We start from the raw sequence: 26,504 nt of genomic DNA, 5'->3' as shown, positions 1-26,504 counted from the left end.
TAACAGATGCAACCAACACTTACCAAGAAACTCCAATGTGTAAGGCCACAGGTCACTAGAGAGCCATTAAAGGCATTTTATAATTTTATGCATTATCATTTATAAATTATAATCAATAATTGATCATCAAAGCAAGGATTTTACGTTTTTCCTTTTTAAAGTAGGCTCCAGTGTGGAACCCAACATGGGGCTTGAACTCACAACCTTAACAATGAGACCAGGGTTGAGATTGAGTCAGATGCTTAGCCAACTGAGCCACCAAGGCACCCCAAGGGAGGATTCTGGATGTGGATCTGGAGCTAAATCATGAAGGGTAACTAGAAGTTACATAAGCAGTTAGGGGTCTCCAGAAAAACAGAGAAGTCATTTTACATCCCAGCTATTTTCCATGATCTACGCCTAACTGGCTTTTCTTGCCCTAGCACACTTCTTGCAGAAGTCCTAAGAGGTATCAGAATTACAAAGAAATACAAAAACCTCAATAGTTAAGGATTTTAGGAAATAGTTTAAGGATTTTAAGAAAAGACATGGGCAAGTTCAGCTCTGTCATAGTGTCTACCACTAATGAGGAAGAAGAGGAAACTGAGGCTAGAGAAGCTGCTGACTCATATGCACAGAATACCAAGGTGATTGAAAAACAGCTGGAGCGCAAAGGCATGAACAAAAGGCAGCCGCAAGAGGTAGCTGAACTGGAAGCCAAGAAAGCAAAAATCAAGAGGACCTTGACTGATAACTAGTTCAAGTGAATCAGGACCTTTCTTTCAACCCTGACCAGAGGCAAGCATTTAGATGAGGAGGAAAAAGAACTTTGTCTGGACTCCATGGACTAGTGCCCACCTTTTTGCCCCAGCAGAAGGCTTTACATTGCTTCCCATTGATTCCTCCTACCTTTGGTGAGGTCTTTGAGTCCATCTGACCTGCTTTCTAGAGATGGGTTTTCTAAATCTTTCTGTATATGGGTCTTCTGTACTATATACAGTAAATTTCTTCAGCTGTGTAGAAACTATGAATACATCAGTGCTCGAGTGTCTCTAGTTTCTAAAGTAGCTGTTCTCCTTCCTTCTTCAAAGTTAATAAAATGTTTAAAGATGTTTGAAAAAAAAAAAAAAGGATTTTAAAGAATTTTAAGGAACAAAGGCCGCCCAGATAGAATGCAAAAACTAACAGATTTTACTAGGCCATCAAATCAGTGGTAAAACTCCTCCCCCCGGGGTTGTTTCAAAAGTAAGCAAGGCCCTGTATTCCTTCCCTGAGATAAATCCAAGACCCAATCCAATTTATATTGGCTCTTGGAGCGGGCCCATAACCCCCTCCCCTTGTCCAATAGTTACCTCTGCTTCATTATAGTGTTAAAATCCCCACTGCAGGAGAACAAATCTCATTAATATTACATACAATGCTTCAATAGGCATGTTTGTTTGTGCCCACCTCTACCCACAATGAAGAAACTTCTCTGAATATTCATCGTAATCCTAAATAAAAGAAGCCTATTCACCCCTACTTGGGGAGTCATGGATTTGGAAGCTAACCCCTATAATCTTATTTGCTGCAATAAGGTTTCCTTTGTACACCACCACTTGGTGTCGTCTCTATCTAAAACTCACTAAGGAGTGAACTTATGGTTGATTGCAGTTAGACCTGGAGTCTAAAACTCAAGATGCCGGAGGGGGGGCAAGTTGGGTACACGAGTGGAACAAATTGAATAGGGAGCAGCCAGCCCCTGAGCACCACACAACTGATGCTATGTAGGACCAGGGCCCCATGCAACCAGATGAAGCAAGATCTAGATTTCTCTGTTAAATCCCTCAACTTTTAAATGTTGGAAATTGACCTATTAAAATTATGAAAACAATAGCAGGACAAATGTAATCTGTGAGCCAAATCTTGCCTACAGGCTGTCAACAGTTTCCTGAGTTAGCTCCAGGTGAAAGGAAGGGCATTTCTTTCATTTGGAAATGAATTTGCAAAGTCAGACCTTGGGAAGGGCAACCTGTTCAGGGAGCTGCATGCCATTTGGTTTGGTTGGAGCACGAGAGGAAGCGGGCCATCAAGCTTGAGATAAAGTTGTGCAAAACAGCACCAGCCACTCAGTGAGGTCTTAGATGTGCCAGTTCATATCATGACTACCACTGAGCGGGACAAATCCCTGAGTTAGGGACCAGCACCCTGTCTACCCCAACAGCATGAGGGTCCAGGCAGGAACAGAGGTAGCCTACCACTGCTATTCCACTGCTTGATACACTAAACACAGGAAAGAATGGCATCGAGGAATTGATAGTAGAATGAATTTTATCAATAAAACCATGCAAATTCCCCTTCAAATTAGGAACATTTTCCACTGTTATTTATAAAATAATTAATCAAAACAGCAAAGGCAGATTTACAAAGCTACATTATCAATAACAAAACAGGAAGGAAATGAAGTGTTTGGCAGACATCTTAAGTTTCCAAGGAACACACACCAGGCTAAAAGTCTACAGTTAAACCGTGCTTGCACAACAGGTTACATTCACTCCTGCATTTTCTCAATAAGTTCTTCCTTATATTTGCCTTTCTCTTTTCCGACCTGTAGAGATTTGGCTTTGCTTTCAAGAATTTTTTTCCGATCTTTGTCCAGTTTTAGCCTGATGAGAACCACCTGTTAAGAGTGAGAAAATAGATGAAATAAATGAGAAGGATTTATAATTACAATTATTTTGTACAGAAGAGCTTTTCCCAACAATAGCAGTTTGGGTTCCTTCTGCTATCCACCTCCTACCCTCTAACTCCTGAGGATCTACGAGACCAGTTAGATAGTTTAGTGGTATCAAATACAATTTGGGCTGGGAAAAATTATACTACCAACATGCTTCTGGTTTGTCTCTCATCCCCTGGCTGGCAAAATACATTGTTTAAAAATCGTCTGTATTTCCACCAGCCAAATATGACCACAGATCATAAGGATAAGTAAGACTCACCATTTCTTCCCTTATCTGAAACTCTGGAGGAGAAAGACCCTATACTACAGAGCCAGAAATCAGAGTGCACAGGTGAGTGTGAAGGCCACAGGAAGAGATGTTCTCTCTTCTCTCCCTGGACATCATCTAGTAGGAAAGTGATACCCACAATACCTGGAATCCTCTTGCAATCTGCTCAAAGTCAGAGCCTTCACCAAGGATGACAAAACAGACAAGAAAGAATTCTGGACCCTTGATATTATCACTAAGCCAGTGAATCGAGCAAGCCTGCCTGACCTCCCTCTAGAAGTCTTTGCCTGGGGCACCTGAGTAGACAGTACCAACACACGAACTCTAACAACAGCACTACACTACACAGCTGCTACCACCACTCAGTCCCAGACCATACCTTGCTCGAGTGAATGCCCACATGGACAGTTGTATCATTAGCCTTCTCAAGCTGCACCCGCTCCACGTAGATGACATATTTCTTTCTGTACACCTGGACTACCTTGCCAATTTGCTGACCTTTGCAGTGTCCTCGAACCACCTAAGAGAAAATGCAGAAGAGAATTCCCCCCCCACTTTAATACATGAACATTACAGTGAGGAAACTAATTATCAGGAACACACAGACTAACATGCAACTTTTTGCACAGAAGATTAACCCTAGCAGTCAAAAGTTAGCTATTTTTTGGCTATAAATCTGCTGTGTTGTTCTAAGTCAGGTAAAATTCTTCACCTGAATTTTTTTCTTATCTAAAACAAAAAATTCCTTGAACTAGGATGGCCGTCACAGAACTAGTCCTGAGAGTAAAGAAGTATAATCACTACACACCCAAAACTAACACAGTCATATCATCAATTTTATCTCCGTTAAATAAAAGTATGTAAAATTTAAGAAAGAAAAAATATAATCGCTCCCAACTGATTAAATGGAGAGGATGGTTAAAGATATACTGAGGAATGGTTGGGTGGCTCAGTGGTTGTGTGAGTCTTTGGGCTCAGGGTGTGATCCCAGAGCCCTGGGACTGAGTCCCACATCAGCCTCCCTGCATGGAGCCTGCTTCTCCTGTCTCTGCCTCTCTCTCACTGTCTCTCTTGTGATTAAGTAAATTTTAAAAATCTTAAAAAAAAAAAAAAAGAAGATATTATACTGAGACTCTCATGCAACCATTTAAAATACATGTTTTCAAAAAATAACACACGACCTAGGAAAATGCTCAAGATAGAACCTTAAGAAAAAAAAGAAAACAAAGCTTTATATGAAATATAGTCTGAATCTTGTGTATACATTATATACATATATAACACAATGCAATAGAAATCTATCTAAATGTCAGTAATAGTTACCAGGAAACAGGATTACAAATGACAAATGACTTTTTTAAAAAAATGTATATTCTTCCAAATTTCAAGGTTTTTATTTTTATTTATTTTTTTTTAAAGATATTTTTTTTAAAGAAAGCTCCACGCCCAGCATGGAACCCAACTCGAGTCTTGAACTCACAACCTTGCATGAGATCAAGAATCAGACACTCAATCTACTGAACCACCCCAGTGCCCCCAAATTTCAAGATTTCTATAATTAAATATTTTATAGTCAGAAAAAAATTAAAATGTTAAATTAAAATCTCTTGGGCTGTTCTCACATACTAAATATCTACTTACGTGCCAATACCATTCATAACCACCTAGATTACGGTTTCCCTGAAGGCACAGCCTTTTTTTTTTTTTAAGATTTTATTTATTCATGAGAGACACACAGAGAGAGACAAGGCAGAGACTCAGGCAGAGGGAGAAGCAGGCTCGCTGCAGGGAACCTGATGTGGGACTCGATCCCAGGACCCCAGGATCACACCCTGAGACAAAGGCTCAACTACTGAGCCACCCAGGTGGCCCAGCACAAGCCTACTAAACAGGAGCTACAATATAATTGATGCTGATTATAATCAACTTAAAGAAAATACCACACATATAAAAAACTGGAGAATCTCAATACTCCTAAAATGTCTATTTAGATTGTTCAGCTTATGTACCAAGGTGGTCTTCACTGAAAATCCACCACCCTATGTATGACCAGAGACTTTTATGTGGAAAAGTCTGTGAAAAAGCCCCTCTTAACCATCCTCAAGACTGACAAAAGACGTTAATAAAATGAATCCAAAGGACCCTGCTTAAAGAAAATTGGACAAATACTAGCCCCAGTGAGGAAATGGACAGGACAAAACTAACCTGGCTGGCCTGGAAAGGGAGGGAGAAAAGGCAAAGATGGCATCCGGAGTCTGGTTGGGCAACTAGATGGATATGCCTTTCCCAGAAGCATGGGAACATGGGGTAAGAAAGATGTTAGGAGAAAACACTGTAGTTGGGAACATGCTGAATTTGAGGCATCTCATGACGTTCTAGTAGAGAATTTCATACACAGCTGGAAGATCAACTGGGTTGGCAACAAGGACCTGGGAGTCCTCCAAGGATGACAATTCGGAGCCTGATTTTGCTCAGGGAGCTGGTGGTATGAGGGCAGAATGTAGAAATCTGAGAAGAGTCAACATTTTAGAAAAGCTTGTAAGAGAGACTAGAGTAGCCATAGAGAATGAGAAATCAGGGGACTGAGGGGTTACAGCAGCCAAGGAAAGAATGTCAAACCATGGAATGGTCAACTACAGGAAGGATCAAGGAACAAATGTGACAACAAACTCGTCACTGGTGATCATGCTAAGTGTGCTTTCAGTGGAGCAGAGGGATGGAAGCCGTTTATAGTAAGACAATGAGTATATGAGAGATGAGAAGGTGAAGGTAAAAAACAAAACAAAACAAAACAAAAAAACAGTCCCAAGGAGCCTGGCTGTGAAGAGCATGAGTACATACACTAGAGGGAGATGTGAGGTTAAGTGATAATTTCTTATTTTTAAAGAAATGAAAATATGAATGTGTTTAAATGCTTATGAGAATGAGCAAGTATAAAGGAAAAGTTAAAGGAAACTACAGAGAAAAGGGGTAATGGATGGAAGGATCTCAAGAGAAGAGAATGGAAGACCACTGTATACAATGGCAGATGGATTCACTTTAGACAGAAACAGGAATATTTCTTTCATCACAATAGGAGGGAACAAAGACAACAGGGGTAGAACTGGAGGTAAGTCAGAGGGTCTGGAGCCAGGAGTTCAGAAAGGTGGGTGACAGTTTTAATTTCCTCTGTCACGCAGGATGGAGAGTCCTGACCGACGCAGTAGTGGGTGAGATTCAGAAGATCCCAAAAGAGAAAAGGCAGTTGTAACAAACCCACTTGGGACTATTTTACTCTCCTGGTGGAGAAGTGTTTGTCCACTATAGCCTTTGGAGTCAGACCTGTATTCCTGGCCTAGATACTCATTTTCTTTATTATTGAACCTGAGTTTCAGGTTCTTCTTATCTACAAAGGAAACAATTCATACCTCAGGGGCATTGAATGCATGCCTCTTAGGCACTGAAAAAATGGCCACACCTTTTCCCTGGTCTTCCTTTTGTTTATGTCACTTAATTCTATCCACTCTATAATTTTTTCATTCATCCAACAAATAACGGCTGTGCCCCTGAGGGTGCCAGGCTCTGCTCTGAGGTCAGGCAACAAAAAAGAAAAATTCTCTGGCCTCATCTTAATGTAATGGGTAATAAGGAGTTAATGAATAAACATGCAAATATGTGATTACTAACTGGAACAGGGCACATAGGAACTTACCTGATTGTATCTCTGGTGATAGCTACATGGCTTTTCATCTGCCAAAACTCACCTGTGCATTTTACTACATATAAATTATGCCTTACTTTTACTTATTTCTCTTCCATTTGTGGAAACATTTAACAATCCATTAAAGGACGGCCGGATGGCTCAGTGTTTGAGCATCTGCCTTTGGCTCAAGGCGTGATCCCAGTTCAGGGATCAAGTCCCACATCAGGGTCCACGTGAGGAGCCTGCTTCTCACTCTGCTTGTGTCTCTGCCCCTCCCTCTCTCTGTGTCTCTCATGAATAAGTAAATAACATTAAAAAAAAAACAATTCATTAATAGCATACAGAAGTACAATAACAAGGTTTAAACAGAATGATGGAGTGACAGAAGTAACAGGTACAAAACCAGGATTACAGAAAGCTTCAGACTTCAGAGGAGGATGAGGCAGAGATTGCAAGAGAGAGAGGTATTCATTCATATGGTTCCCAAATGGGAAGGAGTGGCTCCAAGACAGACATACATTGTACACTGGGGACCATAAGATCTGCAAAACTGGGGATCCCTGGGTGGCGCAGCGGTTTGGCGCCTGCCTTTGGCCCAGGGCGCGATCCTAGAGACCCAGGATCGAATCCCACATCGGGCTCCCGGTGCATGGAGCCTGCTTCTCCCTCTGCCTGTGTCTCTGCCTCTTTCTCTCTCTCTCTCTCTCTCTGTGACTATCATAAATAAATAAAAAATTTAAAAAAAAAAGAAAGAAAAAAGATCTGCAAAACTGCCCTGTTGGGTAGAAATACTAGTTAATTGTCTGGGAGAGTAACCAAAAGGTTTTCATCATTTGGTAGCAACTGGAGGCTACTACAGATTTCTAAAGAGAATAATATGTAAAAAGTAGAAAAGCTAGAGGCAGGGGACTCGAAATAATCCTGATACAGAATCACTGGAGCTACAAATGAATGTAAAGATGATAGGTCACATTAAAAAAAAAAAGGGCAGTAAATCCTGGGCACAGGAGGAGGATGAAGGAGATAGAGTAGAAGAAGTTTAAGCATACCAGCCTTGGAAGCACAAGAATGTAGCAGCTGCCAGGCACAAGGGGAAACCAGGCTAAGCCGAAGTGTTCTTGCAAAGGAGATAATGAGTTCTAAAAAGCCAGTCCAAAAAATAAGAGGCAAGAAGAAGTAGGCATGCAAACTGAATTGAACATGTGCAGATCTGGAGATGCAGGGGTCAAAACGAATGCGACTATTTTGGGTGCAGGGGCGGGTGGCAGTGTGCTGCAGAGAAAGAAGAACTAGGCATGGGTAAAGGTTCGCATGCGAAAGGTGAAGGAGCTTCATAGGCCGGAGAGAACTGGTAAACTCTCACTGAGGAGAACCTTGATGTGGCCTTAACACGGGCCAAAAAGCACAGTATTCTGATGTGTGTCTCCCTGGATGTCAGTCATGGCTTCTCTGAGCTTATCCTGAACTCGCCTAGAATCCTTAAGAGTTACCAAAGGCAGAAAAGAAGTGTTCCTCCCATGAGTCCAACTTTGAATCAGTGTCTTCAGAGAGAGAACAGGTTTTAAAATTCTGACCTTGGGAGTTAGGGCCAGAGATTCCCTCTCCAACCCTGCTGGGATGTGACGGGCAGTTCACATTATCTCAAGAGGGAGCTGGGACTTCAATCACTTCACTTCAGTTCCATAAGCAGAGCAGTGGAGTGAAAGCTCCGGCCTGGCTGAAGGTTGAAACGATTTCCAGCTGTGATGCCATAACTTGGCACACCACACCTATTCTGGAACCACCTGGATCTTGGACTCAGGGAGCAGGGTGAGTGCAGACAGGCACTGGCAGGGGTGGATATCGGGATACTCGGTGTGGAGGAAGACAAGCTCCAGCAGCTGCAGGTGGGCCCAGTATGCCTCAGTTTATTTATTTATTTTTTTATTTTTATTTTGTTATGCCTCAGTTTAAAAAGAAATTCAAATTGTGTTCATCACTATGAAACAAGTATAAATGGAGGGTGCTATGATACCATGCTGATTAATTTGTCTGGGAAGGCTTTTCTAGGGAACTGACATTTAAGAAAACACTTGAGAAATGAGGAGTCAGTCAGGCAAAGAGGAGAAGGAAGAGAACTCCGGGCAGAGGGAGGCTTCTGGGCAAAGACCTGAGGGAGCAAAGATCAAGGCATACTTAAGGACCTGAAAAGGCCAGTGCGTCTGAAGTACAGAGCACATAGGGGTATAACAGGATGAGGGGAGGCTGGACAAGGAAACCAGGACTGGGGCACACAGGGCCTTGTTGTCAATGATTTTACATTTCATAGTAAACAATTTAGCACCAAAGATAGGTTCTAAGCAGAACCTGATTTGCAAAAAAAAAATGCCCCTCTGTGGAGAATGCCTGACCAGGGTAAGACTGGAAGCTGGAGATGTCTTGAACCAAACTGGAAATGTAAAGGTGTGGTCAGATTCAAGACTTATTTTAGAGATAGGATCAATAAGATTAAGTAATGTGTTAGAAATGGGTAGGAATAAGAGAGATGTTAGGGAGAATTTAAAGGTTTATGGCACAGGCAGGTGAAAAGGTGTTGCTTATCAAAGTGTGAAAGATGGGAGGAAAAGCAGATTATAGGTAGTAGCAGTGTTCCGATCAAGAGTACTCCCAGATTGGAAGCTTGAGACGACTACAAGATTTTTAGGTAAGGATGTTCAGCATATAGATAGATCCACAGGTCTGTGCTCTGTAAAGTGGATTGGACTGGGATACAAAAGAGGGGGTTGTTAGCATTGGGCGGACACTGAAAGCTCTCAGAATAGATATTGTCACCCAGGTAGGCAATGTAGGCAAGATGAGAGGTCAGATCAGGTGCAAGCCCTGACAAACCAGCATTTAGAGATCAGAGGAGAAACAGCCAGCAAAGGAGTCTGAGAAGTCAGAAGTAAACTGAGCCAGAAGGATCACAGAAGCCAAAAAGCTATTTTAAGAAGGAAGGCAGTGCTACCTACACCAAATGCTGCTGAAAAAGTCAAGCATGATGAGACCAAGATGTGTCCACTGGATTTAGTCACAAACAGGTTATCGGTGATCTCAGCCAAAAGCAATTTCTATAAAGTAGTGAGATACAGATCAGACTGGCGAGGGTCTACATATATATGGGGAAGTGAGGAAGCGTAGACAACTCTTTGGTGGATGCTGGCTATACATGTGGAACAGAGAGTAGAAGCTGGAAGGAAAGCGGGACCAGGAAGAAAAACTAAACCTTCCCGTTTTCTTGCAAAATCAAGAATCTGACAAGGATCCTACATTTCCCTATGGTAGCGATGGGCTGAAGGTACACCACGATCTCCTTTAAATGAGGTGTGAGCTTTCCAGTTGCTATTTTCTTGCCATCAGCCAACTTCTCTTTTTAAATTTGCCTACCTAGTCCTTATATGTATTTGCAATTCCCCCATTCTAGAACATGTCTAATGAGGAGGACCTAGAAGAGAAGTTGCAACTGTTGATCATACCTATGAACTATTCTTTCCACTCTATTCCTGTCATTGCCTCAGGCTAAGTAATCCCCTGGTTTCAAGCGTCTCCTCAAAATGTTCCTCAAAGTTTCAAAGTATCCCAATGCCTTAGAAGACGCACCAAATCCCTTTAGCCTTATCCCATTTCATTCTCTAAAACAGCGGTTCTCAATTAGGGGAAGAGGGGATGGATTTCGCCTCTCCCTCCACAGGATCATTTGACAATATCTGGAAATATTTTTGCTTGTCACAAATGTGAGGAGGTACTACTGCACCTAGTAGGGAGAGGCCAGGGATATTGCTCAACATCCCACCATGCACAGGAGAGCTCCTCACAACAAAAAGTATCCAGTGCAAGATGTCAACAGTGCTGAGCTTGGGAATCCCTGCTCTAAAATGGGCTCCCTGCTGACAGGTGCCTTGTCAGTCCTGCATACTGCTCATGTCTAGAACAGGGCCTGCTCCATAAATACTCCTTCAAGGAGGTAATCTAGCACCTTGTCTATCGCAATCATCCCCCACTCTCCCTTTCTTAACAGGCATCCCAAGCTCTAGAAGAACAGACAGCTTATACTTTCTCAGAAGGCTCATTCGCCCTCATAATTTCATGCTTCTGACTTGCTGCCTCTCTATTCTCTCTGCCAAATCCAGTACCACCAGATGCCCAGCCTCCAGTATACTCAATGATACTGAAACATTACTCTTATCATAGTACTTCCTCTGGGAGAATCTGGGTCAAAGAGCCACCCTGAACAGCGCTGGGGGAAACTTGCAGCCAACGCACTAAATCGAAAAGCAAAGTTTTGCTTGGATGCTATATTATTTTTCTTAAACAATCATATTATTAAAGAATTGCATCTGAATGCTCTCAGTTAAGCTGGGGAGGCACACTCTCGTGGCTGTGGCCCCATCTCTGATCCAACACATCTGCAGGGGAACATTATTTGCCAGGGTCCTGAGGGCATGGGAGTCTAAGACTCCCTCCCCCACGTCCAAGCACAGTGACACGCAGCTGCGTAACTAGAGCCCGAGGGAGACCAACCTGGACCTCGTCGTCCTTGCGGATGGGCATGGAGCGGACGTTGCACTTCTGCCGCAGCTCCTTGGAGGGGGGGAAGACATGACCTTCCTGCGCACGTGCGAGGGGGCGTTGCAGTGGCGCTGGCGGTTTGTGCTGCAGCCCCAGGTCACGGAGGGGTTGAACTTCATGCTGAACATCAGCAGTGACAGGCGTGCGAAGGAGAGAAGGGTGCTCAGTCGGGTACCAGGGCCTACGAGGATGACTCGGGGAGGAGAATGGGGGAAGTGAAGGGCCTGGGGGTTACACAGTGTAAGGCCAGCCTGGGGGAACCGGCCTGACCACAGGGGGCGGGGGAAGGCGGCGGCCCTGGGCCTCGAGGCTCCCTGCGGGAGGAAGGTTCGCGCGGGAGAAGAATGCACAGTTGGAGGTCCCGCTAAGAGATCTCTGGGGAGGTGGGCGCCACCGCGGCACACGGGGGAACGATCCAGTGCGGCGGAGCCCTGCTCACTCACCTCGCGCCCGTTAGCTTCGGACCCCAGGCGCGCAAGGCCGGAAGTGAGGGCTTCCTTGCCGCGCGAGCGCACAAAGGAAGCCGAGCCCCATTCGCGTCGGAACGAGATCGGGTGGCGCCCCCTGCGACTTGGGGTGGGAGCGCAGCGGCTCGCGCCAGCGGGGCGATGCATCCCAGGGCTGTGCGGCTTCGGGGTCCTGCCAGGAACCACCAAGAGTTGGCACCGCCGGGGAGAAAGGGCATACTTCTGTACGGCCTGCAACAAAGGCCCACTGGTGTTTTGAAAATAGGTACACCCGGGGGAGCTCGGGGGGCTCAGCGGTTTAGCGCCGCCTTCAGCTCAGGCCTGATCCTGGAGAGCCGGGACCGAGTCCCAACGTGGGGCTCCCTGCGTGCAGCCTGCTTCTCCCTCTGCCCCCCTCGCCCCCCGTCTCTCTCTGTCTCTCATGAATAAATAAATAAAATCTTTAAAAAAAAATAGGTACACCAATAGCCTTTCTTATTCTAAACTCTTTCTTTGCCACTGTTACCCCTCGCAGGGGTGACCTAGACATATTGTCGGGTGCTTAAGCGTTTATGATCCAAATGCAATGCGCTGACTTGCTCCTTCAAAATCATTGAGAAGCCTCGAAAATGCAAATCTTTGTGCTCCATCACAGTCCTATGAAACCAGGCAGTGGTAGGTCGGGGTTTTATTTTATTTTATCATTATTTTTTTAAAGATTTTATTTATTTATTCATAAGAGACACAGAGAAAGAGAGAGGCAGAGACACAGGCAGAGGGAGAAGCAGGCTCCATGCAGGGAGCCTGACGTGGGACTCGATCCTGGGTTTCCAGGATCACGCCCCAGGGTGAAGGCAGCTCTAAACCGCTGAGCCACCCGGGCTGCCCTATTTTATTACTTTTAATAAAGATTTTATTTATTCATGAGAGACAGAGAGGCGGAGAGGTAGGCAGAGGGGAGAAGCAGGCTCCCTGCGGGGAGCCCCATGCAGGACTTGTTCTCAGAACTGAGGGAATCACACCTGAGCCAAAAGCAGACTCAACCACTGAACCACCCAGTCACCTCTAGGTTGTCCCTAGGTCTAGGTTTTAAAGCAAGTACTCCCCACCTCCTGCCCAGCCAAAGATTTTGAGGTGCAGCAATGTTTGGAGATTGTGAGAACCAACTGCCTCGCCTGGTCTTTCAAAGCTTCCCCCTAGTTTAAAAAAAAAAAAAAAAGTTATTATTTCTTTTAGCCCTGCGGGGGTAAAGCTAGGGTTGTAGAGTCAGACCTGGACCCTTCATGGTGCTTGACCTTGGGGAGACGCCTCCATGTTTCTGAGCCTCAGTTTTCTTATCTGTGAAAGGGGGTTGAGCTTAGTAGGTGACTCAGAGTTGTTACGAGGATTAGATGAGCCAATCCGTTGGGAGTGTTTAGAACTCAATTACAGTAAGTCATTATTCCTAATGAAAGCAGAAGGGCTTGCTCCAGGAGAGCCCTAAAGTCGGGCCTCACATCCACGAGCCCTCAACTTTCAGACTTTCGCCAGTAACTCCCAACGACGCAAACTGAGCGTTCTCTGCTGTAAACCTGTTCAGCACACCTGGGGGGCGGGGCCCCCTGGGCCTCCGCAGCCCGAGCTCGCGGCCACCGCCCCGCCCCGCCCCGCCCCTCCCCTCCCGGCCCCGCCCACCCTGGGCCCCCGCGCCCCCACCTCGCCGCGCCCCGCCCAGTCGCGTCCCAGCTCCGCCTCCCCTCCCGGGAAGACCGCCCGCAGGCGCGAGCGCCCCCCGACGGCGAGTCCGGCAGAGACACCCCGCGCAACCCGAGGAAAGGAAAGGCCTCGCTGTGCGAGGGACTCCCCGGGATTGATCGATTTGGGACGCCTGGGTGGCTCAGTGGTTGAGCGTCTGCCTTCCGCTCAGGTCATGGTCCCGGGGCCCTGGGATCGACCTGCATCAGCCTCCCCTCGCGGAGCCTGCTTCTCCCTCTGCCTGTGTCTCTGCCTCTCTGTGTCCCTCATGAATTAAAAAAAAAAAAAAAATCATTCAGTTCATATGTATTAAGCACCTACTTGGTGCCACATGTCAGAGAGAAGTCAGACTTTGTGGAGCTCAGTCTCAGTTAACAGATGGACACCCCGGAATTCAGAGAGGGGGTTGTCTTGCTTGACTCAGGCAGGTCCCCTGCTCTCCGTGTATTAGTGTCCTCAGGCATATGGTGATGCAATGTTAAACACCAGCATTTACCCATAGTCACGGTCAACCAGGGCACCTGCCTTGATCCCTGAATTGATGGGTTCTATTTCAGGTTTCAGCCGGTGTTGGAGACTTCTGGCCCTCAGACGCAGGGAGGATGGCCAACACCGGGGCTGTTTGTACAAGCCATGGCAGCAGGGAAAGTGGTGTGTGAAACATGTTGAGGCAACAGCAAAGGCCACCAGGTTCCAAGAGAAAGGAAGTTTGGAGGAGAAGCAGGAGAAAGGAGGATCTTAAATGTCTTCACCACAAAAAAGAAATGGCAGTTATGTGAGGTGATGGAAGTGTAAACTAAGCTACTATGGTAATCATTTTGCAATACCTGAGTGTATCAACTCAACCTGCTGTATGCCCTAAACTCAGTGTTAAAGCTCCATTATATCTCAAAGTTGGGACGGGGAAAAGAAGGAAGTCACTTTCCATGGGCAAGGCAGTAGTAGAAGCTATTAGGACTGCTCATAGAAAGTCAGAGGGTTCTTCTCCAGCAGTCCTTACAGGGTTCATCAGATCTAAGGTCCCCTACCCCCCCAAGTTCATTCATTCATACATTCATTCATTCACTCACTGGCTCCTCCTCTGTGCATGCATCTCTTATCTATCATGCTCATTCTTAACTCATTTACTTCAACATCTATCCATTTGCTCATCAATTTATTCACAGGTACTAGTACTTTAGCCACAGTACAGGCTTAGATCAAGGAGATCTGGGGAAGACGGAGATCTAGTCCTTGATCACAAGGAGCACAGATCCTCACTGGTGGAGGGCAACCATGAAGACAGATCATTTACAACCCAGGATAATCAAGGTACATTCATGATCAACCAGGGTGGGGAGGCATTTCTTTACACCCCTTGCCCCACAGCTCAGTAAAATTAAGACAGGTGCAATGACATCACCAGATAAGATCTTGAGAGCCTGAGGCTCGGTCACTCTAATGAGGACTTAGTGGGATCGACTACTATCTTGCCTCGTGTCCACCCTTGGAAACATGCACAGGAACTAGTATAGAAGCCCAGGACCTAGGACAGTGCTAGCACAGAGGAAATACCCAGGGAATATTTTTATGTCTCTGAGGCAGAGAGTGGTATGGTGGGGAAGTATGTGAGTCCTGATTCTGATTGCCTGGGTTTGGATCTCCATCACTTCTTGGCTGTGCAACTTTGGGGAAGATATTTAGCCTCTTGGTTACTCACTTTCCTCATCTGAGAAATGGGAGTAATAACAGTACTTACCTCATTGGTTTCATGCTAGGGTTAAATGAACCCTTAGCACAGTACCTGGCACAGAGTAAGCACTTAATAAACGGTAGAAATTATTATTAAATGAATAGTAATGGCTAATTTTACTTGGCTGAGCATTTAATGTCAGGTAATGTGCTAAGTTTTACAAACGCTGTTATTTAATCTGGTAAACAATCCTCTGAACTGTTCCTTTCACAGGTGAAAAAACAGGTTCTTTGGGGCACCTGGGTGGCTCAGTTGGTTAAGTGTGCAATTCTTGATTTTGGCTCAAGTTGTGATCTCAGGGTCATGAGTTTGTGAGATTGAGCCCTGTCTGGCTCCCTGCTCAGTGGGGAGTATGCTCCTTGATTCTCTCTCTCTCCCCCTCTGCCCCTACCCCCACTCACACCTGCACTCTAGAGAGCTCTTAAAAAAAATAAAAGGTTCTGAATGATTTTTTTAAAAGTAGGCTCCACACCCAACATGGGGCTTGAGCTCATGACCCTGAAATCAAGAGTCATATGATCTACCGACTGAGCCAGTCAGGCACCCCAAATAGGTTCTGAATGAGATGGGAGCAGAGGATGAACATGAACCACAATTAGATACTCAATATGCATATTATTACCTTGCAGCCAATAAAGATAATGATGAGATCCATAGTCCTTAACATAGGAAGAGGTCTATCGTAGGAGGTCTATTTACTCTGAAAAGAGTAAACTACAAAATAGTATTAACAGCACGATCCCATTCTGTTTACAGAAAAATATCACTAAAATGTTAACAATGATTATCTCTGGTTAGTGGAATCAGGGCTCACTTTAATTTTTCCTTTTTTGCTCTTTTCTGATTTTTCTCCAGTGGGGTCATGAGCATGTATTATTTGTGTAATTAAAATGTTTTAAGGGCCCTAAATTTTTAAGAGGATCCCCAAATGTTCCATTTAGCTTCCCCTGCAGGTTGTTTAAAAGGAAGAAAACCAAAAGTACCCTCACTACTTTCAATTTCCTCCTTTTTCGGGGGTGGGGGCCAGTTCCCCCTTTGGACATGGATAAGATGCTCTTGGGGATTGAGGCCGAACCATACAATTCTTCATAACCCTGGAGTCAGGCGGACAGGAGTTTGAATTCTAACTTTACCACCTGCTGGCTGTGTGACGGAGAAAAGTTACTAAATCTGTTTTGTCCTTTGTAAAAAGGAGGTTAACACCCACTGGGTAGGATTGCTGTGAGGACTGAGAAAGACAAGGCCCAAACAATCATTCCTTGCCTGGCACGTGGAGAATGCCCAACTAGGGTAGCTGTTTCTACAAGAGGGAAGAAGTAATAACTTTATTTTGGTCAGAATAAAGTGCATGACCTCATCACTACATGACTGACCAAAGACAACAGCTGGGAACGGAAAAAAGTCTTGGGGGAATGTTCTTCGCACAGTCTCCCTCTCACATTCCTGAACATGGCAGCTATCTGCTGGAGCAGCTACTGAGCCAATTTCTTAAGAAGGGATTAGGACCACCAGTGGCCTGCCCCATTGAGAAATTGTGTATCTTTGTTTCTAGCAAGAATCAAAAAAGAATCTGTGACATAGAGTAATAAAAACGAACGACAGCTGCCACTTATAAGCTCCACTGCTACATCCCACTTCTTCCCAAGCCTCACACCCACTCTGCGATATCTGACCCCCTCAGGCAGCATGGGCTGCAGGACTTGAGCGTCTCTCTTCCCTGATATACCTCTGTAACTTCACCTCTTGTGCACCTGCAACCCCTCCCCGCACCCAGGGGAAGCCATTTCTGTCTGAGCTGCCACAGCCCCAGACCTATGACCACCCCTTCTGTGAGTGTGTGCCACAATCCCTGATCGAGAATCCCTCTTACACAAAAACGCTGTGATCTGTTCTGGGTTGAAATAATCGAAAGAATTGGTTTAAGAGAGAAATCATAAAAATGACACCTACCTTAAATGGTTTATGTCCACTTAAAATACATTCACCAATCTTTTGACCCTGAAGCACAGCTTTTTCATTGAGAAACTGCTGAGTTCTTCATTTTCCTTGCATGAACTGTGTACTCACATAAACCAACCCAAGAGTTCCAGTTTTGGGTTACTTTAACGCGGGGAACTTATTAGACCATTTCCACGTGATATAGAATCCTCAAGGACATCCCCCTGCACCCCCGCCCCAAGTCTTTTCGGTAAGGAGTCTTGCTCACTCTAATTCAGGAGCATTTTGAGGAAGGGGTGGCGGCTCACCTTTATCAGGTCTCTGCAAGTAGACAACTTAGTTGTATTAGATTCTTCCATTTTTCAATCTATTCTCACATCATTACAGCACACAGCACAGCTGGCATAGGCAGGTTTGGGAAACACACACTTACTACCAGTAGGCATATTACTATTGACCTCGAGCTTTGAGGGTCACAGTGACTCTAGTATCAGGAGTTAAAGAGAGAATGGAGGGAATCAGGGAAGAGTTTCTTGCAGGGTGGTTCACGCCCACATTTCATCCATCCGTGGTGAATGATCCATGTTTGTGCTGTTCTAGGTGAAAGCCCTGAAGGACTGGATGGTAAACAGCCATGTAAATCTCAGCTGATGATGGTGCCCCCCTTTCCTGAGCTGAAGGTTGAACAAGGAATGCCAGATCCTTGGAAGTCAAGAAGAGTTTATGAAACTTTTCATTTATGCAGCCCTTGGTTCAAAGCTGTGGGAAAATATGTTAGCCTGTTCTCAAAGAGATTATATTCTATTTTGGAATACCTATATGGAACAACTCCTATCTTTGAAATTTTACCATGTACCCCTTTTCTGCATACATGAACTCGCTCTGATCCAGGATGACTGACTTGCACATTTTATAGATTTAATTTTGATGACAGTTCCATGAGACTGTTTTATTTTACTCTCCTCATTTTCACCTGAGGAAAAAAGAGGCACAGAGTGGTAAGGACCTGGCCTGAGGCTACACAGCTTGAAACTGGCAGATCCAGGCATATTCTGTAGGGATTCAACAAAGGAAGCGCTGGCTTCATGGGGTCCGGATTTTCTGATCATCCTGATGGATCCTCTCCCCATTTCTCAATTTTTCTCCTCTAGAATTGAATTCCATTCTGACTGTGATCCCAGCCCCCAGGCTAGCCAGCCACAGTCAAGTAGAAAGAAATACACAGCAATACTTCTGAAAATCAGCCTTTTAATCTACTTGAGCCCAATGAGTGGGGAAAGAATTAAACCATTTTTCCCCCTTGAGATTTTAAGAGTAATGGGTCAGAGGTGTCTCTTCCATAGGAAACCGACAGCTCTCATGTCCTCAAGAGTTTGTTTGTTTTTTAAAAAGCATAAAAGTGGAATTTCAACTCATGTGCATGCCACACATTTCCCCGCCCCACCCTGCCCACCCTCTCCAGGTGCAGGTATTCACATACCAAAGAGACTCCTTTAAGTAACTGTGGAACAGAAAATGAAAAAAAAAAAAAATCCATCCAAGTGGCCACAGATAGCAGAGATAACCAAATGCAGTTTACACTCACAACATCAGTCAACTCATATGCAGAAGGGGACACTTTTCTAATTGGAATCCAAAGCCAAAAATTACAAATGGCAAAGACTTGAGCTATCCATATAGATCATTTAAAAACTTCCACTGGACACACTCCTTAATTACAAAAGTATTCAAACAATCTTGATATAAATGGAAAACAGGCAGGCAGCTCTCTCCCTGGGACACAAGGGCGTACCTAAAATTCCCTGGGTGGAATTCATGCCTGAACCATTGCCGCTCCCTTTCAGGACTAAAGGGAAAGGATGAGCATGAGTAGCAGGGTAGGGATCTACCTCTGGAGAAGTGGGAAGACAGTGGAGCTGCCCTAGGGACCAGAAACACATGTGTGGCCCGTGATGGGGGAACTCAGTGGCAAGTGGGCCACAACTGGGCTGCAGAGAAGTCCGAGTGCTGTGCACCCCTCGGGAGCCTGGAAGATAGATGTTCAAAGACAGGAGAAGGACTGGTCTGCTTCGCTTCCCCCACCTAAGGCCTTGGCCTGACAGCAACTCTCTGGAAGATGGTGAGACATGATTATTTTAGGGCTGCAGAGAAGGATGCTTTCTGTCTGGGACAGAAGGATGCAAACCATGTCTGGTGTTCAAAGGATGTCTCCCAGGTTAAAACCAGCCCTTCCACCAAGAGATGCTGTTGCCACACAGCACAGGGGCTGAGGCACATTGGTGGGGGGGGGGGGTCCAGAGAAAAACAAGGTGAAGAGAGGAAGGGGAACTCGCCATCCACCATTTCCAATGGGCAGACCCAAGTCACCACCACTGCTACCCAAACACTGGGCATCTGCCTCACAGGAGAAAAAGAAATGGGTGGGGGTGAGGGACTCAGGGCCAGATTCCAGGATGGGCAAGAAGGGACACAGCAAAAGAGAGGGTTCCATCTACGGCGCCACATCTCAGGGGCTCGCCTGGGAAGTTCCATTCTTTGTTGAAGGCGCCGAGCGGAGGCACCTTTGGGCAGAGTGGTCCAGAGCCAAGAGCCTGGTCTGCAGGCTGGTTGCCCAGGAAAGAAACCCAGTGATTGGTGCATCCAAATGGTGGGAGCTTCAAGATTGTCAAAGCCTGGCTGAGACCTGGTCGACGTGGATTCTGGGCTGTTCCCCTAAGAAGGAAGGAACTGTAGCCCTCCAGGGAATGGTCCCTGATGTCCTCGAACCCACTATGCCTGACTCTGGTCTTGGAGCTCCCCAGGAAAAGGGGCACCACAACCACAGGCAGTGGAATTCATCTAAAATTAAAGATGGGGAAAAGAGGTAGCTGCAAAACCGTGAGCCACCCCCGACCTTCCCCAACCAGATCCTGGGCCAGATAAGAGGGCAGGAGGAGACAGGGCACTGGAAGCAGGGCTGGCGGTCTCCCTGGGTCCTTGGCCATTGGGCCCAGTGGGTCATCAATGCATCTTGCCCAGCTGGATCTTCTTCCAAGCCTCCGAGGCTGTGAAGATACAGGAGTCCAGGATGCCAGCGACAGTGAAGGTCCCACCGATGATGGCACAGATCTGAGAGGAGGGGCAGGTCAGAGGTCAGTGCTGGATGGAGCGCCAGGCCAGACCCCTCCCAAATCATGAGACCATGGAGCTATGCAAGTACAGATACTCTGCCCCATAGTCAGCAGGGTCTGGAACATCGCCAGGGCTCAACAACTGCCCCCTCCATACTGGATGACAAATTTAATAATAATAAAAGCAGTCATTATCAGCTCCTTTAAATCCCTTATTAACTTTCTGAATGCAGAAGGGGATTATTAGACCCATTTCACAGGTGAGGAAACTGAGGTTTAGTTAGGTAAGTTCACACAGTAAGTAGCAGAGCTGTGACTTGATCCCAGGTATGTCTTCACCCTGGAGCCTGTCGTCTTAACTTCCACTCTAAATTTATCAGATTTTTATTTATTTATTTTTATTATTTTATTTTTTTTAATTTATCAGATTTTTATGATCCCATTTACAGGTGGAGGAGTGGAGGTTCAGAAAGGCAGTGCCATTGGCCCAATGTCACACAGCCAGGAAGTGGCAATCCAAAGTGAACTCGGATCTGACAGGTCCAGGCCTAGTGCTGCCTGTTACTGTGATCTGGGAGGGGCTACACAGGCAGCAGTGGATGGACTGGAGCGAGAAATCAATCTCTCACTCTCAGAACCTTGCACTGTATTAGGGGGATGACTAGCAATCAAATAATCACACCAACAATGCAAAATCATAACCAAGCCAAGTGCTACAGAGGACGGGGGCCCCGTAGTGCTACCAGAAGGCTTACATTAGTGCAGAGCTTCTTATGGCACTATATACTTTGGGGACCAGAAAGTTCTTTGTTCTGGGAGGGCTGTCCTGTGCACTGCAGCATGTTGATTAGCAGCCTCTCGGGCCTCCACCCAGGAGATGCCCATAGTACGCTTTCCCTCCTGTTGTGGCAACCAGAATGTTTACAAACATTGTCAAATGTCCCCTGGAGGTGAAACTGCCCCCATTCAGGAACTGCAGTAGTTGGGTGGATGACGATGATGAATGTCACCTGTATGTCTGTACTTCCTACCTTCCTGCCACATAATTAAATAGAAGTATGACAAAACAGAGCTTACACAGCACTTTCTCTGCACCAGGCAGGGCTTGAGTGCTTTGTGCCTCCCTCCTTCCTGAATCCTCAGGCCAACCCTAGGGAGTCCTACTCTTCTACCTATATTCCAGCCAAGGAAACTGAGGCACAGAGACATTGAATCACTTGTCCAATGCCACTGTGTAATTAGTGGTTGAACTAAGGTTCAAAGCTTTGGAGTCTGCACTCTTGACATGACACTCTGTTGCTTCTCAGGCATGAGACTTCTCTGCCTAAGTGAATTACTAACTTTGCTTTGAATTTGTCAGGATTCTACTTGTGACGATATCAAAACAATGCTACGTTTTACTCAAAATTTTCTGGCTTATCGGTTGCTTTCAGGTTCCATAAAAGAATCAAAGTATAGATGACAGGAGAGAAAGGAAGTTCACAGAGGGCTTGTGAGGCAACTTTAAATGTATTTTTCCTCTTGAGCACATACTTCATGCCATTCATAAGAACCAATACCACCCATGACCAGTATGCCACTCCTCAGTCATGCACCCATGGGGCCCACACAAGGAAATCACTTTTCTGAGGTCACACAGCAGGCGTGTGGCAGAGTGAAGTCTGTCTGTCTGCCTCCAGAGTTCTCACTTTTTTGCCTCTGCCACATTTAAGGAGCACTTAGACGACCACAGGACTCAGAAGAAGCCCAGTTGAGCAGTCCTCAAGGGCTCCTGAGACCACCCTGGACGTACCACTGGGTGGCTGGCCAGCTGCTGACACTCAACCAAGGGAAGGCTCTGAGAGATAGTGGAGCCTTCCTTAATGGACCCTCTGGTGCCAAGCAGAGGAGGCCAGGAGACACAGTGGAGGTGAGAGGGAAGTGAGAATCGAACCAGTGTTTATTTTTAAGATGTTATTTCCATGAGATGAGCTAAGCAGAGGCCTGTGAGGCCCAAGACAGAACAGGTCTGTACAGATGGGCTGTAAGTGGAGCAGCTGGCATTCCAGTAATAACAGCCCAAGAAACCGGAGCAGCCCCCCAGGGAGTGAAGAGGGCGGGGGGCGCTGGGGGGATTATTGTGAAGTGTTTTCAGCAGGCAAGGCCTCTCCCTGCCAGCCTCAGAGCATGACGCAGGGGCACTTTTCAAGGAACATGACGGCAGGGGAGCTGGTTTATTTTGGTAGAATGGATCAGATGATAGGAGATTTTACACCGCAAAATGCTTTTAGAGCTTGGATCAGAGAAGAGGAAATTGTGACTTAAGTGCAATGGAGCAAAAAAAAAAAAAAAAAAAAGCACCACACACACACACACACACGCTCTCTGGAACCGGAGCCAGCCTGTGATTCATAAACACCTGAAACCCAGCCTGAAGCCTCCTTTTCCTGGGCCAGCCAGGAGCAGGAGAAGACAACACAAGCATGAGAAAATACACAACTGCAGGGGAGCCGAGGCCCTGGGGCACGCAAGCCACTAAGCACCATCAGAGTGAGCGGCTGTCAGCCTAAGGTGAAGGAGGCCCTGCAGTGAGCCCCATGTACATCTTCTGATACCACCCAACTCTGCAGTACATCTCCCATAATCCTCCGTCTGTGGAAGGTGCTGGTCACTGGTCAAATGAGGAGGGGGGATTTCTGGCACATTTCAGGGTGGGATAAGGCACCTCAAAAGCTGGGAGAAATCTAGCAGCCTCTCTAAGGAGGTGGCTGGTCATGGCCACCCTGTGTCCTGAGAAGGCCACAGCTCCTACGTCTCAAACACAGGGAAATCAATGAAGCCACGAGGCTGGACCCAATGGTGTATCTGTCTTTGGATGTAGGCCGTACATTGGTGGTGACAAGATCACAGGCTTCACCACATTTGTAGAGCACATCTCAAAAACAGACTAAGGAAAGAGCTGCTGAGAGGGATGGTGGCCCGGCATCTCTCTCATCCACGGGGATGCGCCAAGGTGAATGAATACAAGTGAATACAAATGAAGATAAAACCAATCAGACACCACCTTATTGGATGTGGTACAGGGGGTTCCTGAGCAAAGTGGGGATGAGGTGAGTGCCAGGGGGCCTGCTAGGACACCCCCCTGCCACAGCAGCAGTAAGGGCTCAGCCTTGGAAAGCTGATTTGTGGTTGTCACTCACTCACTCTAGCCATGGACAGCCTTTCTGGGCCTCAGCTTTTTTTTCATCCACGGCTTGGGGAAACCACCCCAAACCCTGCCAACTGTCATACTTCAGGAAGTTCCTCTGGAGCTCCCAGCACTTAGTAAGTGCTCAGTAAATGATACCTCCTTTAAGCTTGTGGTTGACCGGAGGGCTCCAACCTTGTTGCTAAAATCTGAGATTTTCTAAACCTTTCTGAGACCCACTCTAAGAAGAACAATGGGTAAAATACCACTTATTTCCCAGAGTAAGCCTCTGGGTCTCAATTTTTCTTTTTTCTACCTGGCTCTTTTAGCTGAGAACAAGCCAATTAATAGAAAAACAGGACAGCAAAGGTGTCCCAGTCACCACATGCAGATTCTTTGCAGCTGCCCAGTCCCAAGCACTCCAAGAGCCCATTGGACAGATGGGGTAGGTGAGACCTCAACAGGATATTTCCTCAGGTAAGTGCCAAGAAGTGTTTGTGATGAAGCATATCCCTCTGGGGAAGAGTGCCTAGGCCAGAGGTGGTTTCCACTCTTTGACCAGTCAGGGAGCTCTTCAATCTCCGCAAGACTCTACCTCAACCCCGAACACTGAGAAGTTATGAGAAATATCTGATACAAAGAGGCTTCTGGTTGGGACCCCTCTTGTCATGTGCCCTTGTGTCATCCTTACTTCTCATACCTCTGTTTCCTTACTTTACAAACTGGGAAGGCTAGGGGCTCAGTGGTTGAGCATCTGTCTTTGGCTCGGATCGTGATTCCAGGTCCTGGGATCAAGTCCTGCAGAGGTTCCTCACAGGGAGCCTGCTTCTCACTCTGCCTATGTCTCTGTCTCTCTCTGTGTCTCTCACAGATAAATAAAATCTTAAAAAAAAAAAAACTGGGAAGGCTAATCCTCAACCCTCAGGACTGTGTCAGACTGAACAAGTGTTCGTGTCTCACGCACACACACACACACACACACGTTGCCATGAATGCCTGTCCCTTGCCCCCTCACCGCTGCCATGTTCTTGTGCCTCCTGACCAGGCCCTAAAGCAGGAGGATAACCTCAGGAGAGGGTGGTGAAGCAGGGCCACTGATCAGAAGGGGCCACCACAGCCAGCACATGCAACCCTACTCTGGTCCACAGCCCTGGCTCCAGAAATGGAAACAAGGACAATTCGATATCCAGGCCCCAGTGAGTCTGAGAGGAATGCATTTTTTTGCTTTCATCAGAAGTCATCAATAATGCCCCTTTGTTCTTTAGCAGAGACTTCCTGCGGTTCTACCAGCTTCCCAACCTCCTACTAGGCTAGAATGAAGTCAGCTTGTCTACCGTGAAAAGAAGGGGTGTGTGTGTGTTTCCCTTACATTTTAATTATGGCTCTTAATTCCTTATAATATGGAAAAGACGCGTTCAGTCGCACTGGCGGGAGAGCTGAATCCCTCTGTTGTTCCACCAACACTAATGTTTTCCCAATCCATAGCCCCTCCCCCACCATTTACTTTTCCACAGTGGGCAGTGGAGAAGCAACACACACACACACACACACACACACACACACACACACCAACATGGGGGCGGGGGTGGAGACTGTGGGCTCTGGAGTAAACTTTCCTGTGGTCAGATCTCAGCTCTGTCACTCTGGTCAGGAAAGCCAGGTCACCCCTCTGGGCCTCAGTTTCTCCTGTCTGTAAAATGGAGCTCCCCCCTCCCCATGAGGACCCAGATGACCTCTGTCTGGCTGGCTGCTGTACCACAAGTGCCCGGGGAACTGTTCATTCACTGTCCCCATTCAGGCAGCATTGCTTGAAAAGCTTATGGAAAAGGCACAGTATGAGGAAATAAATAATGAATCGGTGTCGCATCAGATGCCGGTGGCGGCAGACAGACTGGAGCCGTGGATGAGAACACCGAAGCTGTGGCTTCGCAGGGGTGGGGGCTGTTGTGGAAGGAAATTGATGACTGAGCCCTGGAAAAGTGGGGGAGGACAGGGTGTGATGGTCTCCAACCAGTGGCATCACGCCTGCCAGACCCCCCCCCCCCACTCCCTCCTCTAGGACAGGAGCCTGGTGGGAGAACCGAGTCCTCTCCCCACCATTATTACAATGGGGGCAAATACCCGTTTCCCTCCCCCAAAACCCACCTCGGCTGAGCACCTACTGTGTGTCAGGCCTGAGAAGGCACTGTCTTCTGCCTTTTTTTTTAAAGATTTTATTAATTTATTCATGAGACACACACACACAAACACACACACACACACAGAGGGGGAGAGAGAGAGAGAGAGGCAGAGACACAGGTAGAGAAACAGGCTCCACACAGGGAGCCTGACGTGGGACTCAATCCTGCAACTCAAGTATCACGCCCTGGGCCGAAGGCAGGTGCTAAACCACTGAGCCACCCAGGCGTCCCTGTCTTCTGCCTTCTTCTTCAGTCTTTCCAAGTACTACAGAAGTGGGCCAACCCCCATTTCATGGATGGGGAAGCAGAGGCTCAGAGAGGGACTGTCTTGTTCAAGGTCTCACACAGCTACCCAACAGAGGAGGGTGATGAGAATCCAGGTCTGGAAGGCTGCAATAAGCCTGCTTATTTTCTGTTCAAGCAGTCTGCTTCACCCCCAACTGGAAGGCTCCCCGTAGTCCCTGTCTTCATGAACAGACGGCTTCTCCCTGTCTTCATGAACAGACGGCTTCTTTGTATTTCCTTTCTCAGTTCTGTGAAGTTTTACATATCAAATGTCCTGAAGTAAGGGGGCCCCATCAATAAAGTTTATGAAGTAAGAAGCTGTGTGGCTGTAAAAATAAGTGTAGTTTGTAAGAGAGCTCGCTCTGTTCCAATATTCCTTATGTGTCTCAGAATCTGCCTTCAAAAAGCAAGCACCAGGAGCTTCCATTACGCTGAGAGATCTGTGCAGACCCAGTTGGAGCAATCTGTCCCTGGTACACAATCCTCTGGGAGATCTAGCTCTGCTCAAAAGTTTGGAAAGATTGGAATGAAAGTTTTTTACCCATTTCTAGCCCTGAATAACTGAGCTGCTAAGGTGGACTCTGCGCTGCAACCCCCATACTAGAAGCTGTTGTGGTGTGGGGGTGGACCAAAGTGTATATCCCTCCATTGGTCTGCTCAGTGTTTGACGCCTGCTTA

At 46.5% G+C, this 26,504-nt stretch overlaps 2 protein-coding genes across 5 annotated transcripts in view; both read right to left on the bottom strand.

Moving 5' to 3' along the window:
- Nucleotides 1-2,275: 2,275 nt before the first annotated feature.
- On the bottom strand, nucleotides 2,276-12,075 carry RPL26L1 (ribosomal protein L26 like 1). The gene is given in 4 exon segments (XM_055325927.1): nucleotides 2,276-2,638; nucleotides 3,346-3,486; nucleotides 11,188-11,255; nucleotides 11,258-12,075. Coding segments are annotated over 4 exon segments (930 nt in total). The 5' UTR covers nucleotides 11,850-12,075; the 3' UTR covers nucleotides 2,276-2,509.
- Nucleotides 12,076-18,313: 6,238 nt separating this feature from the next.
- ERGIC1 (endoplasmic reticulum-golgi intermediate compartment 1) overlaps nucleotides 18,314-26,504 on the bottom strand; it is a 106,636-nt gene continuing 98,445 nt past the window's right edge. For 3 of the 4 annotated variants that reach the window (XM_055324891.1, XM_055324890.1, XM_055324887.1), the window contains exon 10: nucleotides 18,314-20,193. In XM_055324891.1, the coding sequence (XP_055180866.1) occupies nucleotides 20,086-20,193 (108 nt within the window). In that variant the 3' untranslated portion in view covers nucleotides 18,314-20,085. Of the gene's footprint in view, nucleotides 20,194-25,633; nucleotides 26,153-26,504 lie in introns of those variants that run through there. The other variant, XM_055324888.1, reaches the window with a different exon arrangement.

This window comes from Nyctereutes procyonoides, unplaced genomic scaffold (genome assembly GCF_905146905.1).
Source record: "Nyctereutes procyonoides isolate TBG_1078 unplaced genomic scaffold, NYPRO_anot_genome, whole genome shotgun sequence".
Lineage (NCBI taxonomy): Eukaryota > Metazoa > Chordata > Mammalia > Carnivora > Canidae > Nyctereutes > Nyctereutes procyonoides.
Note: the sequence above shows the minus strand (reverse complement) of the source record. Positions and strands in the feature narration are given on the sequence as shown.